The sequence below is a fragment of the Mustela nigripes genome, chromosome 3, assembly GCF_022355385.1.
Source record: "Mustela nigripes isolate SB6536 chromosome 3, MUSNIG.SB6536, whole genome shotgun sequence".
Taxonomy (NCBI): domain Eukaryota; kingdom Metazoa; phylum Chordata; class Mammalia; order Carnivora; family Mustelidae; genus Mustela; species Mustela nigripes.
This window is the reverse complement of record NC_081559.1, coordinates 42,459,555-42,473,980: the sequence shown is the minus strand read 5'-3', so window position 1 is coordinate 42,473,980 and position 14,426 is coordinate 42,459,555. Positions and strand designations below refer to the sequence as shown.

The 14,426-nt window shown below is 47.3% G+C and overlaps 1 protein-coding gene and 1 long non-coding RNA gene across 3 annotated transcripts in view; one reads left to right on the top strand and one right to left on the bottom strand.

The window, feature by feature from the left end:
* LOC132013674 (uncharacterized) overlaps positions 1–14,426 on the bottom strand; it is a 137,845-nt gene that overhangs the window by 7,151 nt on the left and 116,268 nt on the right. The gene's annotated exons all lie outside the window — the stretch shown is intronic.
* The window catches only part of IQCA1 (IQ motif containing with AAA domain 1), a 142,891-nt gene that overhangs the window by 123,259 nt on the left and 5,206 nt on the right, over positions 1–14,426 (top strand). Inside the window, exons 17-18 of the mRNA XM_059393777.1 lie at positions 7,376–7,553; positions 13,607–13,845. Of these exons, the coding sequence (XP_059249760.1) occupies positions 7,376–7,553; positions 13,607–13,845 (417 nt within the window). The remainder of the gene's footprint in view (positions 1–7,375; positions 7,554–13,606; positions 13,846–14,426) is intronic.

Sequence of the window (14,426 nt, the reverse complement as noted above, 5' to 3'; positions counted from 1 at the left end):
AGAGGTTCCCAGGGGCACAACTCCTATGTCAGGGAGGCTTCCAGCAACGCTGGGAAGGAAGCGGTCTTCTCCTGTTTTACATAAGAGGACAAAGGTCTCCAACGGAGCCACAGCAGATTGGGGATAGTGCTGGCACCCAGAAACACGTTTGTCTGAACGCAAAGGACAGGCCTTTCTCCCCGTCTGGACAGTGCTCCCAGCTGGGATGCCACTGAGTGCCAGGCATTCTCCCCTCCCTAATGTTTCCGCCTACCATGTGGACACCCAGGTCCATTCTCCACATCTCCCCAGCCCACAGGCCACTCCAGACCACAGCCTGAAAACTGCCTGTGGGGTCCTCTGGTCTTAGAGACCAGGTACCCTGCTCCAGAGTTCCAGCACTCCTGCCCACACCCTCGTCCTCCCCCGTTGTCCTCAACAGCCCAGAAAGTCCTTCACCTCTAGACTTTCTCGAAGGTCTGAGCTCCCAGCATGTCCCTCCCTCCCCACCACGAGCAGCCCCCTTCTCTTCTCCTCCTCCTGCGAGCAGAGTCCTCCTCTCCACTGGGTGCAGCTCACACTGCCAGGCAGTTGTTTGTGGACGAGGGGAAGGCAGTAAAGAATGAGACCAGACAGGCTGCAGCTGCATTTTCCGCACCATTACCCTTCGTCCCCCATCTAGCAGGAGCCTTCCTGACATCACGGTAGGCCTCCGCGAGGGAAGCTCGTGCTTTGTTAGAGCCGGCTGCAGTGGGGTTTTGGGGAGCTGACTACAGAACGGCAAATGGAAATTGCCGTGTGGATGCTAAGCAATAATTTGAAACTGCCCATGGGATTGTGGCCATGCGGGGGCTGGCAGGACCGGACATAGAGGCCGTGGCCGTGGATGTTGCCAGGTGACTGTGGGGACTTTGGCTGGTGTGATGGATAGGCGCCAGGGTCTCGTGCATAATGGACAGGCCTCTGAACGGGAACAGGGGTGGCCCGGGTGCAGGGGAGTGCTGATTGAATGGACTCGCCTTTCATTTTCACCCCCTCTGAATGGGACTACACGGCACTGTCAGCAAGGGTGTCACTCCGCTGCAGCCCAGGATCAACATTTGTTATCGGAAACAGGCTAATGAAGTTCAGGGGTCCCTGCCATTTCCGGATGTGCATGTAGCAAGATCCTCTGCCTCCGAACAGGCAGCCAGCCCCACCATCACCATGGCAACCAAACTGCTGGGGATGGGCTCAGACCACACAAGCAAGTCTCTCACCACACGAAGTGCCGTCTCCAGCTTCACGGGGGCCTGAGGTCTGTTCTCCTTCCACCGGCCTTTGGGCAGCTGCCATGTGCACCTGGCACATCCCTGTCACCCCTGCCACCTGCTTTATTCTCCATCAAGCTTCTTAAAAGACCAGTCTGTTCTCACATCCCCACTCACCCCTCAACCCATCACTATCTGTTTTTTGCTTTCCAACTCCATAGAAACTGCTCTCTGAAAGTTTTTCTTTGACATCTATTTTGCCAACAAACACTTCGGTTCCATTGCTCTTTTTGCCATGTTTGAGGTGGTTGAATTTCACCATTTTGTAAAACTCTTGTCTTCCCTTAACTTCCACAACCCTGGCTTCCTAATACCCCACCAACACTTTTTTCTGTGTCTCCTCCTTCTGTGTCTTCTGTCTCCTCAAGTTTCCATCCCAGGCCCCTGGCCTATTTCTCTCACCTTGTCTTTCTTGGGCACCATCTCATGGCTTGAAAAATCACCCCCAAACCAATGACAGCCCCACCCCATCCCCAGCCCAGTGTTCTCCCCTGAGGCTCAGGTCTAAGCATCCATGGGAAACCGCCCATGGAGTCTACAAAGCCTGCCCAAACCCGCCTCCCTCATGACTGCTGCTGCTTTTGCATTTTCAAAAGGTTGGTTTTATTTAAAACAACCATGCTTCAGGGGAGCCTGGGTGGCTCAGGGGGTTAAAATAATCATGCTTCATAAGAGGGCTTTGGATTCGCACTGGTAAAATGAACCCTGAATATCACCAAACTCGCCGAGCCTCATAGATGTGCAGTGGATTATTTCCTGGCACAGGTATAGATATTCTCATGAGGTCTCTTCTTCCAGAATCTCAGCAGAGGGCTTTCTTCAGCAATATGGGGCCCAAAGGCAGTTTCTCAGAACTAGGTAAATGAAAAATTATCATTTAATATAACAGAAACTGATGGGAACTTTTTACGCAGTCATTGTGCACTCTGTTGGCAAATTGCTAGTTTCCTCCAAATTGCAAAGCCTCCAGTTTTTCTGTCTCTGTCCTTTAAACACCTTACTCTTCAGTAGAGAAGACTAGGCATTGGTTTCACCCACACGCGTATTTCAGAATAAGACACAATTATCCCTTAATAAGCACTTCATCAGACAGACACATTAGGCCATGCAATCCTCACAACACCCCAATAAGATGGGCACTGTGACTACCCCATTTCTCAGATTTAGGGACTAAGGCTCAGAGAAGTTGAGTCATCTGCTCAAGGTCACACGGCTGTTAAGAGCAGAGCCAAGACTGTAACCAAATATGTCTGAATCAAAAGCTGTGCATTTAACTATTTGCCGTATCATCTGCCTATTATTATGGAGTTTCTTCCTTGGGTGTTTGTTTCTTTGTTTGCATTTAGTGGAGAGGGGAGGGAGTTTGCACATAGCCTGGCCCCCAAGTTAAGTTCAGCATCAAAGTTAACCCCAGCAAACACCCCTCCCTGTCTCAGGACAGCCCAGAGGCTGGGTCTGAGTGATGGCAGGTTTCTGCAGAGACCTGGGGTGGGGATTAAGGAGCAGCCCCTTCATGAGCAGATCCTGATTCTCATTGTCAGAGCTGTCCACTTCTAGGATTCCAGGAAGTCTCATTCCATCATCCCTCTCTTGTGCTTTCCCCTTTTAAGCTCTTCTGTTCTCCTGGGTAGAATCATGCAGGGCCATTGCTTCCTCCTGGTGGGGCTGGAGCAGGCTCTGGATTCCTGTGGGTGCAGGCGGAGATGATAGGAAGATGCCTGGTGGTCTGGCCTCAGGCCCAGCCTCCAGGATTTATTTTGCTGGAAAAATTCCTCTCTTTCTCTGCTATGTTTTACATTATAAAAAGTCTCCTCTAAACTGAATCCAACAACATAAAAAAAGGATTATACACCATGACCAAGTGGGATTTACCCTCGGTTTAACATCCAAAAATCAATTAATGTAATATACTATTAAATCATTGGAAGAAAAGACAAAAACCATATCATCTCAATACGTGCAGAAAAAGCACTTGACAAAATCCAGCAACCCTTCATAATAGAAAATCAATGACATAGGGAAAAAAAAGAACTTCCTCCACCCGATAAAGGGCAACTACAAAAAATCCACAGCTAACATCATATTTAATGGCAAAAGACTGTATGCTTTTCCCTTAACATAACCTTTTCTCCCCAGTATTATATTGGAGGGTCTCACCTGGGCAATTAGGGGGAAAAATGAAATAAAAGGTATCCACATTAGAAAAGAAGAGGTAAAACTATTTCTATTTGTAGATGGCATGACCTTATATATAGAAAATCTTAAGGAATCCACTAAAAACCATTAGGACTAATAAACAAGTTCAGCAAGTTTGCAAGACACAAGATCCATACACAAAAAGCAACTTATTTCTATACATGTGCAATGAAAAATCAAAAATTAAAATTAAGAAATAATTTATAATAACATCAAAAAATAAAATATTAGGAATAAATTTAACAAAGGAAGTACAAGATTTCAACCCTGAAAACTACATAAACGTTGAAAAAGTTAAAAGCTAGATAAATGGAAAGATATATCAATTTCATGGACTGAAAACCTTAATATTGTTAAACAGCAAGAATTCCCAAACTGACCTGCACATTCAGTGCAATTCCCATCACAGTGCCATCTGACTTACGGGAAGAAATTGACAAGCTGATCCTAAAATCCATATGGAAATTCAAGGGACCTTCAAAAGCCAAAACAATCTTGAAGAACAGAGTTGGAATGCTGACACTTCCCAGTGTCAGAACTTACCACAAAGCTGTACCAAGCAGGACAGTGTGGTGCTGGCATTAGAAGAGACATATAGATCAGCAGGATAGAATTCAGAATCCAAAAATAAACCCTTATATTTACAATCAATTGACTTTTTGAACAAGGTGCCAAGACAATTCAATGGAGGGAGTATAGTTTTTCAAGAAATGGTGCTGGGACAATTCCATAGCCATGTGCAAAAGAATAAAGTTGGATCCCTACCTCACACAGTATTCAAAAATCAAACCCTAATGCATCGAAGACCTACAAGGAAGAGCTAAAACTCTAAAACCTGTAGAAGAATATAGAAGCATAAATCTCTGTGACCTTAAAGCAATGATACCTTAGATATGACACTGAAAATATGAACAACAGAAGAAAAAAGTTACATCTCATCAAAGCTTAAAACATTTTTTGCTGTAATGGACATCATCAAGAAAGTGGAAAGGCGACCCACAGCATGGAAGAAAGTACTTGAAAATCATTGATCTGACAAGGTACTTGTGTCTAGAACATATAAAGAACTCTTACAACTCAATAATAAAAAGACAAATGACCCGATTTTTTAAAAAGTGGACAAAAGAGTTGAAGAAGTCAAGAAATGGCTGATAAATGCATGAAAAGATGCTCAACGTCATCAGCCATCAGAAAGACACAAATTGAAATCCCAATGAGATACCCCTTTACATCTGTAAGGGTAGTTAAATTTTTTTAAAAAGGGAAAAGAAAGAGAACAGAAGAACACATAATAACAAGTGTTCATAGGATGTAGGGAGATGTAAACCTCAGCCACTTAGGAAAGAAGTCTGACATCTCCTCAAAAGGTTAAACATAAAATAACTATATGATCTAGCAACTCAATTCCTGTGTGTCTGAGCCCAAGTAAAATGTTCATAGCAGCATGATTCACAAGAGCCCAAAGGTAGAAACAACCCAGACACCCAACAACTGATGGTGGGATGCATAAAATATGGCCTATCTGGACAATGGCTGTCACGCAGCAAGTAATGAATGCTGCCACAATATGGGAGAATCCCGAAGATACTACACAAAGTGAAGGAAGCCACAGACATGCACGCACACCATATACCGGGTGATCTCATTTCTCTGAAATATCCAGAATATACAAATCTGTAGAGACACAGGGTGAAGAACTGGCTGCCTCAGTCTGGAGGAAGGGGTTAGGGTGGAAGCTTTCAGTGACTGCTACAGGGCGGTCTTTTGGGAATGATGAAAATATTCTAAAATGGACTGTGGCAACGTTTGCACAACTCTGAATATACTAAAAAAAAAAAACACTCAAATTATACAGTTTAAATAGATGAATCATATAGTATGTGAATTCTACCTCAATAAAGCTGATATGGATACATCATAATAATATATATCTAATAAGAAAATATGACATAACACACTACAATAATAATAAACACATACTTTATTTCTCCTTTGTAACCCTCCACTGAGAGAGGCCCTGACCCAGGAAGAGGAATGGGGGTGGGGGGGAGACACGCAAGCCCCTGGCAATCCCCTCTGAGAGGGAGGGGACCCCAGCAGAGCAGAAGGAGGAGCATGAGTCTGGGAGTCATCTTGCTCATCTACTCTGGGACTGGAGACATCACTCAGCCTCTCTGGGCCCAAGGTTTTCATGTCTGAGTGAGGGGAGGACTGTTCCCTCTGGGGGAGGTCCTGAGGACTCAGTGGGAAGTCCATGTTGTGGAGAGAGAAGTACCTGGAACCCAGTAGGCCCTCGCCAGCTCCTACTTACTAGGATTATTAAGCTGGAAGTCGCATAAACAGCCTGGACATAAGAAGTGGCAAGTGCGTGGTCGACATCGGAGAGGTCTAGCTTCCTGCCTGGTCCTTGGACACCAACAGAAGTCCCCAGGTCTGCCGGGGCCAGACCTCCCCATGTTTCTGCAGCTTCCCATCAGGCTCTCCTCCTAACATCCCTGCAAGCTCCAGGCGCCTGTTCTTTCCCACCTGACCTCCCTCCTGCACCTTCTCAATCCAGATGTGGAATGGGGCCTTCTTACTGGTCAAAAGGAAGGAAAAAGAAGAATGCCAACCACCACTGCGAGCAGGCACAGCCAACAGTCTAATGATGAGGAACAGTCACCCCAGGGCTGTGCAGCTCCCCTGGGGTGCCCCTGACCTCCTGAGTGCTCAGTCACACCTGACTCCCCCCTCCACTGTGCAGTACAGTTGGTGGGCCCAGCTGTGACTCCCAGCTCTGCTCAGGGCCTCCCATGGAACAGGGTATCACAGCAAGTGAGCATCCCTGTCTCAGGGACCCTGCAAACTGTCCCCAGCACTGTCACTGCACCCACCAACTATGGCCCCAATACACTACCATTCACTGTTATTCCTGAGCGCAGGTCTTATCAAACACCTGCTCTCCCCCAGGGTCACAGGCCCTTCCTGCCTGCAGGGCTGTCCCTGGGCTGGGCTGTGCAGGGACACACAGGGAAACCCGGACTGGGCAACAGGGGCCAGTCCCTGCAGGGTGGTCACAGCAAGATCAGGCCTTCTGTGCTCTGGGAAAGCCATGCACTGGCTTCTGTCACTCCTGCTCAACACTCAGATTCTAATTGGCTCAATCACCCCCAAGCCAAGTGGGACCAAAAACAGCCGAGTCTGCTCGGGGCTCCTCTGCAGAGGCTCTCTCCATCACACCAACCGTCCTCCTCCTCCCCACACTTCCTCCTCATGCGGCTAATTGAAAGCTGGTGCGTCGCCATGGCAACCTGGCCAAATCTGACCCCCATGGCCTGGAACTCATCCTCCCTGGGGTCCCTCGCATCTTGCTCCTCTCCCTCGTTAGTGTTGAGACTTTACTAAAATAATACAGGTTCAAACTCTTTCCAAACTGCTTCAGAGACAGAAGTATCACACTCTTTTGTAAGCAGGTGCTTTCCAGACAGGAGATCCAGACCTTCGGAGGCTCGCAGTCAGGGCTGGCAGCAAAGGCAGCTTTGGGGTCACCCTCAGAATGGTTCAGAGGAACGCAGATTGCCACGGCCGAGCCCCTCACTCTAGCCAGCTTCCTTCCACTGGGAAACCTGCCCAGCTTCCCATTCCGAGGGCCAAGGTGCTAAAAAGATCAGTCAGGTGCTTCCTTCTTCCTTCCCCTTTTCCAAATCCGAATGCTGGCGGTGGAGGAAAGGAAGGGACTGCAATTGGAACCACCCAGACCAGGATGAACTCTGAGAATCATGCCTGTCCGGGCTTTGAGGTTCACTCAGACAAATGCGTGCCCCGGAGCATTCCGAGAGTAAGTGTTCTTCCGTCCTGAATTTTTTTTTCTGCATGTGAGCTCATGTTCCCCTTCCCCCTCTTTCTCCCAGATGGAACCTAAACGCCTCAAAAAACAGCTTCCAAAAATCCTGAGACTTCTGAAACCGGACGACAGGATTCTGATTGTGGGGACCACACAGCGCCCTTTTGATGCTGAACTTCAATCTTTTTGCAAAGTTTACCAAAAAATTATTTTGGTTCCCAGACCAGACTATGCTTCAAGATTCGGCAAGTACCCCAGCTCTTTCCCGTGTGGGGTGGTGGAGGGTGGGCCGGGCGGTGTCAGGCATGTGGCACCAGCGCGAGATCCCCAGGAACACAGCCCTGACCGGACAGTGGTGGAGGAAGAGCCCGTGTGCTGGAGGGGGCTCCGGGACAGGGGCAGAACCTGGGCCATAAATATGAACAATCAGGTCGTGAGAGCAAAGAGTGTCTGTCCTGTTACCCAGGACAGAAGGAAACTGGACAGGGATTACTATTTGGGGCCCTGAAGGTGACGAGAGTTGCAGGCTGCAGGTGCCGATTTTTCTTGCGACAGGTGCCTTGGACCCACGGTGATGGTGTCTCCCTCAGAGAGCACCTCTCTTTCCACAGGATGATTCGTTTTAGTTTCCCAGTCTCAAAGTATTCATCCAGGAGCGCGTTGACTTACTTAAAATAACCATGAACAGTAACAACGTGCCTCTGGAGTTTTTGCCCCTTGAACAGACCATTCAAAATCTCCTTCTTTTGAAATGTATTTTTAAGTGGAACTGACACTAAAAAAGTGATTTTGGAGGTGGTGCAATGAAGCCGTAGAGAGCCACAAGGTATGAGCCCTAAGGAGACATAATTCTGAATCCAGGCTCTGCCCGGGATGGCGGGACAACCTGGACAGCTCAGTGGACCTTCTGAGCCTCCACTGCTTGCTCCGTACAGAGGACCCCTTAGTCCCCAGGGCTGTCATGACCCTTATGTGAGGTTGGCAGCAGAACACTCAGCGTCATACCGGCCCCCTGGAGAGCCCAGGGGTGCTGCACAGAGAAGAAGCCAAGATGGCAGCCATGGTTATAGAGAAGGAGAGTGTGACCGGGCCATGAGTGGCCACCGTGTTGCAGGAGTGGTTTCTATTACCTGTGTCTGTCAAGCAAACCACCTCAGTGGCTTCAAACAACTGATTATTCCACCCCATGGTTCAGAGGGCTCACAGACTCAACTGGCAAGTTCTCCTTCATGTTCCTTAGGATGTTGCTGTCAGGGGTCTGTTTGGGCTTCATCTGAAGACTCAACAGGGCCAGACATACGTGGTTATTCACACCCACAACTGGAGTTGATGCTAGATGCTCAGCTGGGACTCGCAGCCAGACAGCCTCCACCTGGTCTCTCCATGTGGCTTTGCCCTGCACAGCGGTTGGGTCTCACAAAAGAGCATCCTGAGAGCAAACGTTTCAAAAGGTTCAGGCAGAAGCTGGAGAGATTCCTGTGACCCAGCCTCAGACATCACACAAAGTCCCTTTCACCAAACCCCATGGGTCAAGAGCAAGTCCCAGGCCAGCCCAGATTCAAGGGCAATGGACCAAACAAGGGTCTGAATACTACAGGGCAGCTCAGGGAGGGGTCATCTTTACCTCTTGTGGTGGTGATGGCAGATTTGGTATAGAGACAGTGATGGTGGATTCAGTGTGGCAAAGGGCAGTGATGGTGGTGGCAGCCTGGTGCCAGGGAACAGGAAGGTGGTCGCATGGGCAGCAGTGGGGGCAGCAGTGTGGTATGGACAAGAAGGTGCCCCCGGTGGAGTAGGGATGGAGGTGAGTCAGCCTATGGTAGCAGTTAACATGAATAAGATAATGAAAATGACCAGGTCAGACTCGGTTTCTAGGCAGCCTTCTCCAGTCACAACAGCACCCCCAAAACCCTTTCTGCTTCATCTTAAGCTCCTGGCCCATGTTATCTGCTAGAGAACCACCAGCCACTCCATGTGTTGTACAAGCTCCTTTCTCTCTTGATAAGCTGTGATCCTGGCTTCACAAATCCATGTCATACACAAAGTACAGGAGGACGTCATTCTCAATTATTCCTCCTTCATTCTAGTGGCTTCTTCATCCCCTGGAGCCTCTGGGACATCCACTAGGTCCTTTGTAATCAGCCAGCATCAAAGGAAAAGAAAGAAGACAGGAGAGAGTATCTGCCTCACAGGAGGTTTCAGGGGCAAGACCCAGAAGGGCCAACTGTTGTTTCACTCCTGTTGCCTTGGCCAGAATGACTCCCATGGCCTCACTGGAGTTCAAGGCAGCAGGGCTGTGCAGTCCCACCAAGGAAAGGCTCGGCACGGAGCTCAGTGGATGCCAGCCATCCCCCTCTCCTCCTGGAGTCCACACAGAGCATCCCCCTCTCCCGGCTTTCTCTCTCTCATTTCTGTTGGTAGATTTCCTCTCACGATCCCAGGGTTTGATTTTGTTTGGGGTTTTTTGTGGTAGATATGTATTTTGAGCTCTTTTAATGGAATAAGTTATGGTGTTATTAATTTGGGGGGAACAGAGCATTATTCTTGACTTTGGATTGAATAGTTTCTATTATTTGACAAAACCACAGGCCCTTTAAAAATGAAGCTATTGATGCATAACAAGGACAGTTGTGTTGTTTTGCTAAAATGACAGGCATCCGTAAGGACACAGATCATATTACAGATTCCAACCTGAATCTCCCTGTGGCAGCATCACAGGGGAGGAAGGAGAAAGCATCCCCTCACCCGCAGGCAGATGATAAACCTGCAGGCAGGGGTTTGCTTGGGCCCAAGGCTCTGCCCACTACACCACAGGCTTCTCACATATGTCTTCCATGGTGGCTGATTTGTTCAGGTCGCCATTCTTGCTGACGTCACAATGCTGCTGTCCGGCATTTCCTCCAGTGACCTTTGAAGTTTTCATAGCCACGGTGGCTAGGACATCCGTCTTAAAGAAAGACTGTTCCTGTCTTTGCCGTGATCAAAAATGGTCTCTTCCAGCCCATAAAGCATGGGCTGCAAATCCATAACCTGGGCCTCTGCCTGGCCATCTATCTACCAGCAGCAGAGTGAGGGAGGTGTTGGGGAACATTCACCTTCCCGCGTCTCAAATCCCTCCAGGCAGGGTGGGGGAGTAACAGCTGAGAAGGAAAGGGTGGGTCAGAACGAGGAAGCACAATCCTTAAGGTTTACCAAATAGAATTCAATATCTACCTTCTTTCCCCAAATCAAGCTGTTTCCTTCAAAATGTCTGCAAAGAAAATCCACCCGCAAGGTTGATTAATGCCTCGTCTAGTCCCCAGAAGTCCCTCTGGGCCTCCTCTCCCCACATTCCTAATGCTTCCTGCTCTCGCCTCTCTTCCTGGGGGTCTGTTTCACTAATAACCCAATTTATCATAGACCTCCACCCCAGACCCAGTGTCTGGTCGGATGAGTTCAGTCCACATCTTCCGATTTTTCTAGAATTCTGGTCTTCAGAGGCCAGAAGCTCGTCCAAATCCTATTATCACTTCCTGGGCTTTTGTAAAATCACAAATAACAAATGAATTTTAAGATACTACGTCATCTCAAGAACACAGTTGGGAGCCAGGACAGAATCCATTTGGAACATCAAAAGCAGAAAAGGAGATTCAAAGACCAGGTTCTTTTCAGTCTAAAGAAGGGAAAGAGAATGCAGATCAGTCTGAAGAGGTGAGGAGCCTGTGCACTTGGTCTGGAGCCCCTCTGCTCCCTTTACCACACTCCATTCACCGATCCCACCACCCCCAACACCCTCACAGCCAGCCCCTATTCTGCTGTGCTCTCTCTCGTCCTCTCCACCTGCCCTGCTGGGCAAAGACTGGGCAGCTTGTGCTCCAGAGCTCACTGTGGGCTTCCCACATCCACGGTCCCCACCCCAGGCTGTGACTCACTCTGCTCCTGACCCCCATCCTAACCCCACAGCGGGTGGATTTTTAGAAGCAGTAGAAGCTGTTCTTTTAAAGGAAGTCTAGTTCATCATACGAGAAGTCAAAGTGATTCTCTTCCTCATTCTCTGGATCTTGAGGAGACTGTGGGCAAGTGGCCCAGCCCCCCCTGTAGCGGTGGCCACTTCCACATTTTCCCTTACTGCGCCTCCATTAACAAACGGTGAGCTTCGGGGGGAAATCAATGATGTGTGTATTATGAGGACCCTTGGCCAAAACTCCACTTAAGCATCAAGTACCATACATTTTAAAGAATCAACAGTGTGTTCCCACATACTTGCTAAACCAGAGTAATTATAGTTTTTTGCTCTGCTTCTAAAGAATCTTTACTTACAGAGAGACCTCTTGTGTTGGGAGGCTGGGTGGCTGTGACTGTTGCAGCTTAGCAGAGAGGCAGGAATGGGAGCTGGGTATTGGTTTCTGGGAGCCCTCACCCTTCCTGTTTGCTTACCCACTGGTTCACGTCCACACCATTGGGAAGAAGTTTGCCTGGATGCCCAGGTCAGAAGCTCTCAGAGTTCCCATCCTGGGAAAATAATTGGGTCCTCAGCTGGGGGAACTGTGTCCTGTGCTTCAGCATTAAGCATGCTCTCTTCTCAGCTTCCAGAGTCACCATGCAGACCTGGACATACTGTTTTTCAGGGTTATAAATCTGGGCTGGGGCACATTAGATCCCAAGGGATAATGCTGCCTGGTCATTTTTCTTATTTTTCCCATGGATTATATTTTCTAATTTCTGATTCAACCTCAGTTATGTCTAGGCTGTACAGATATATTCTTAGACATGTTCTGTATTTATGCTTTAATGAGAATTGGGAAATTTGATACAAAATGGAATTACTAATGATAATTACAAGAACAACAGTGACACAGCTACAAGAAAGTAAGCTGCCCGCCATATGCTAGGTCAATGCTCTTCCAATCCCTTTCTCTGCCTTCTTGTATTTATTTGTCACAGCAGCCTGAGGAACAGATCTTTCTACTCACATTTTATAGGGAACCCTAAGAGGAATTCAAGCTCAAACACACCCATCAAGAAAGTAACAGAGTAGATGTGGGGGGTTAGATGTGTCCGTTTGGTGGCCCACGTGGCCCTTGATACATAACCTTACACATAGACATAGTATGGCCCAGAGTAATATGCCTGCCAGAAACTCGGCTCACCACAAGGCCAAGGACCACCACCCCCATCACTCTGGTGGAGGTGGATTGTTAAAATGACTCATGACCCAAAATCTCACTCTGTGATGTGGCTCATAGACACATGGAGGTCATCCTATTCCTTTTCATTTTATCAAGTATTTGTGGATCAATGTATTTGGATGAGCTAGTCATTTAACAAATTCAACAGTGCCAGATTATATAGTAATGGTCATTTAAAAAAAAAAAAAAACTGTTTCAAATATCCCTCGAAGAAGGTCAAAATGCTTGAGAAACATTTGACCAGATCCTCCCAGCACTCCAGCACTGAGAACAGCTAGGAGACAGGCGGCCTTGGCAAAGTCTCACCTTTCTTACTGTCTAGATACAATGAAACAAGCCACTGTGACTCTCACGTACTTCCCTCTCTGTGCAATGCCTGAAATTCCCTGAGTTTAATATTATTACAAATGCTGTGTGAGAGTCCGTTCTCTCTCTTAAGTTCAGTAATTCCAAAATTCATTTTCACAACATCCCTGTGTTCTAAGAGAAATCTCTCTGTCATCCCAGGTCCCACTAACCCGGAGAACCACTGAGCACCCACCCATGGGATTTCAGTAGACCGCTGCCTATTTACAATTACTGGGGGGCAAGGGGAGAATAAGGGTCAAATGTCACCTGAAGGGAACTGAGCCCAGTGATGATGAATGGAAATTAGAATCTGAATTCCAATCCCACATATAAAAATAATGCACAAAATATTTATAAGTTTAAAAAAAGGTCAAAGTCCTACTCAAAAATAATTTGCAAAATATAATTTTGCAGAGTATTTGAGAACTTTGCAGAGATCCCATATGTACCCTATCTGAATTTCCAATCTTGAAAGATTTTGAACATCTCTGAAGATACCACACTAAAACTATATTGAATGTGGTTTCATTTTTTTTCTTGTTTTGTGGGTCTAGGACCTCAGGGCCAACAATATGCAGGTCTTAGGGTTGAAATCATTCAGAGGGAAAAAAGTATTCAGTTCTGTGGCTTTCTGATCATTTGAATTACAATTAAACTGGAGTATTCCCCCTGCACATTGCTTTCTTGATGACCTGCAGCTTTGTACCAAGAATGAGACAATATTGCTTTCCCTGTGGTGACCCTTGTTCTCTGTGTCTTTTCCACCATCTTGGATGCAACAGTTTTGTGGAAACAGATCATTCAACGCAACGGAGGCATCATTACCAATGCCTTGAATATAAGTTGCCTGGCAAAGATCACCGACGGTTTCACCCAGGGACACATAGTCGAGGTGGTTAAAGGCGTGCTCACAGACCGCAGAATCCGGCAGCAAAATTACAAACCACTCATGGCAGCAGAGTTTATCGCAATGCTAACCAGCATGAGTCCCGTGTACCAGGAAGAAGAGGAGAGCTTTAAGGTACACAGAACACCTATGTGGTCAGTTCTTCGCCACAGACACTTGTCACATAACCTCCTCCCTCTGGTTCCTGAATTTCATGAATTTGTCATATACAATGAATTTTGGAAACCTGAAATTTTATATCACAAATTCGTGCCAGCCTTGCTGGTAAAACATGTCTTCCAAGATTTAGGAAACTGCAGAATTAAATAGTAGTTTTGAGGGGTGCCTGGGTGGCTCAGTGGGTTAAACCTCTGCCTTCAACTCAGGTCATGATCCCAGAGTCCTGGGATCGAGCCCCACATCGGGCTCTCTGCTCAGCAGGAAGCCTGCTTCCCCCGACCCTCTGCCTGCCTCTCTGCCTACTTGTGATCTCTGTCTGTCAAATAAATAAATAAAATCTTTAAAATAAATAAATAGTAGTTTTGAAACCACTGGATTCAAACACACACACAAGCACACACATACACACACACACACACACACACCATACATACATGTATGCACACCTTCCCCTTGGGTCACTGGATTTTACTTCATATTTCATGTCATGGAACAAGTTGTGCAGAAAGAAAACCATTCTCTAAATAGTGCATTTC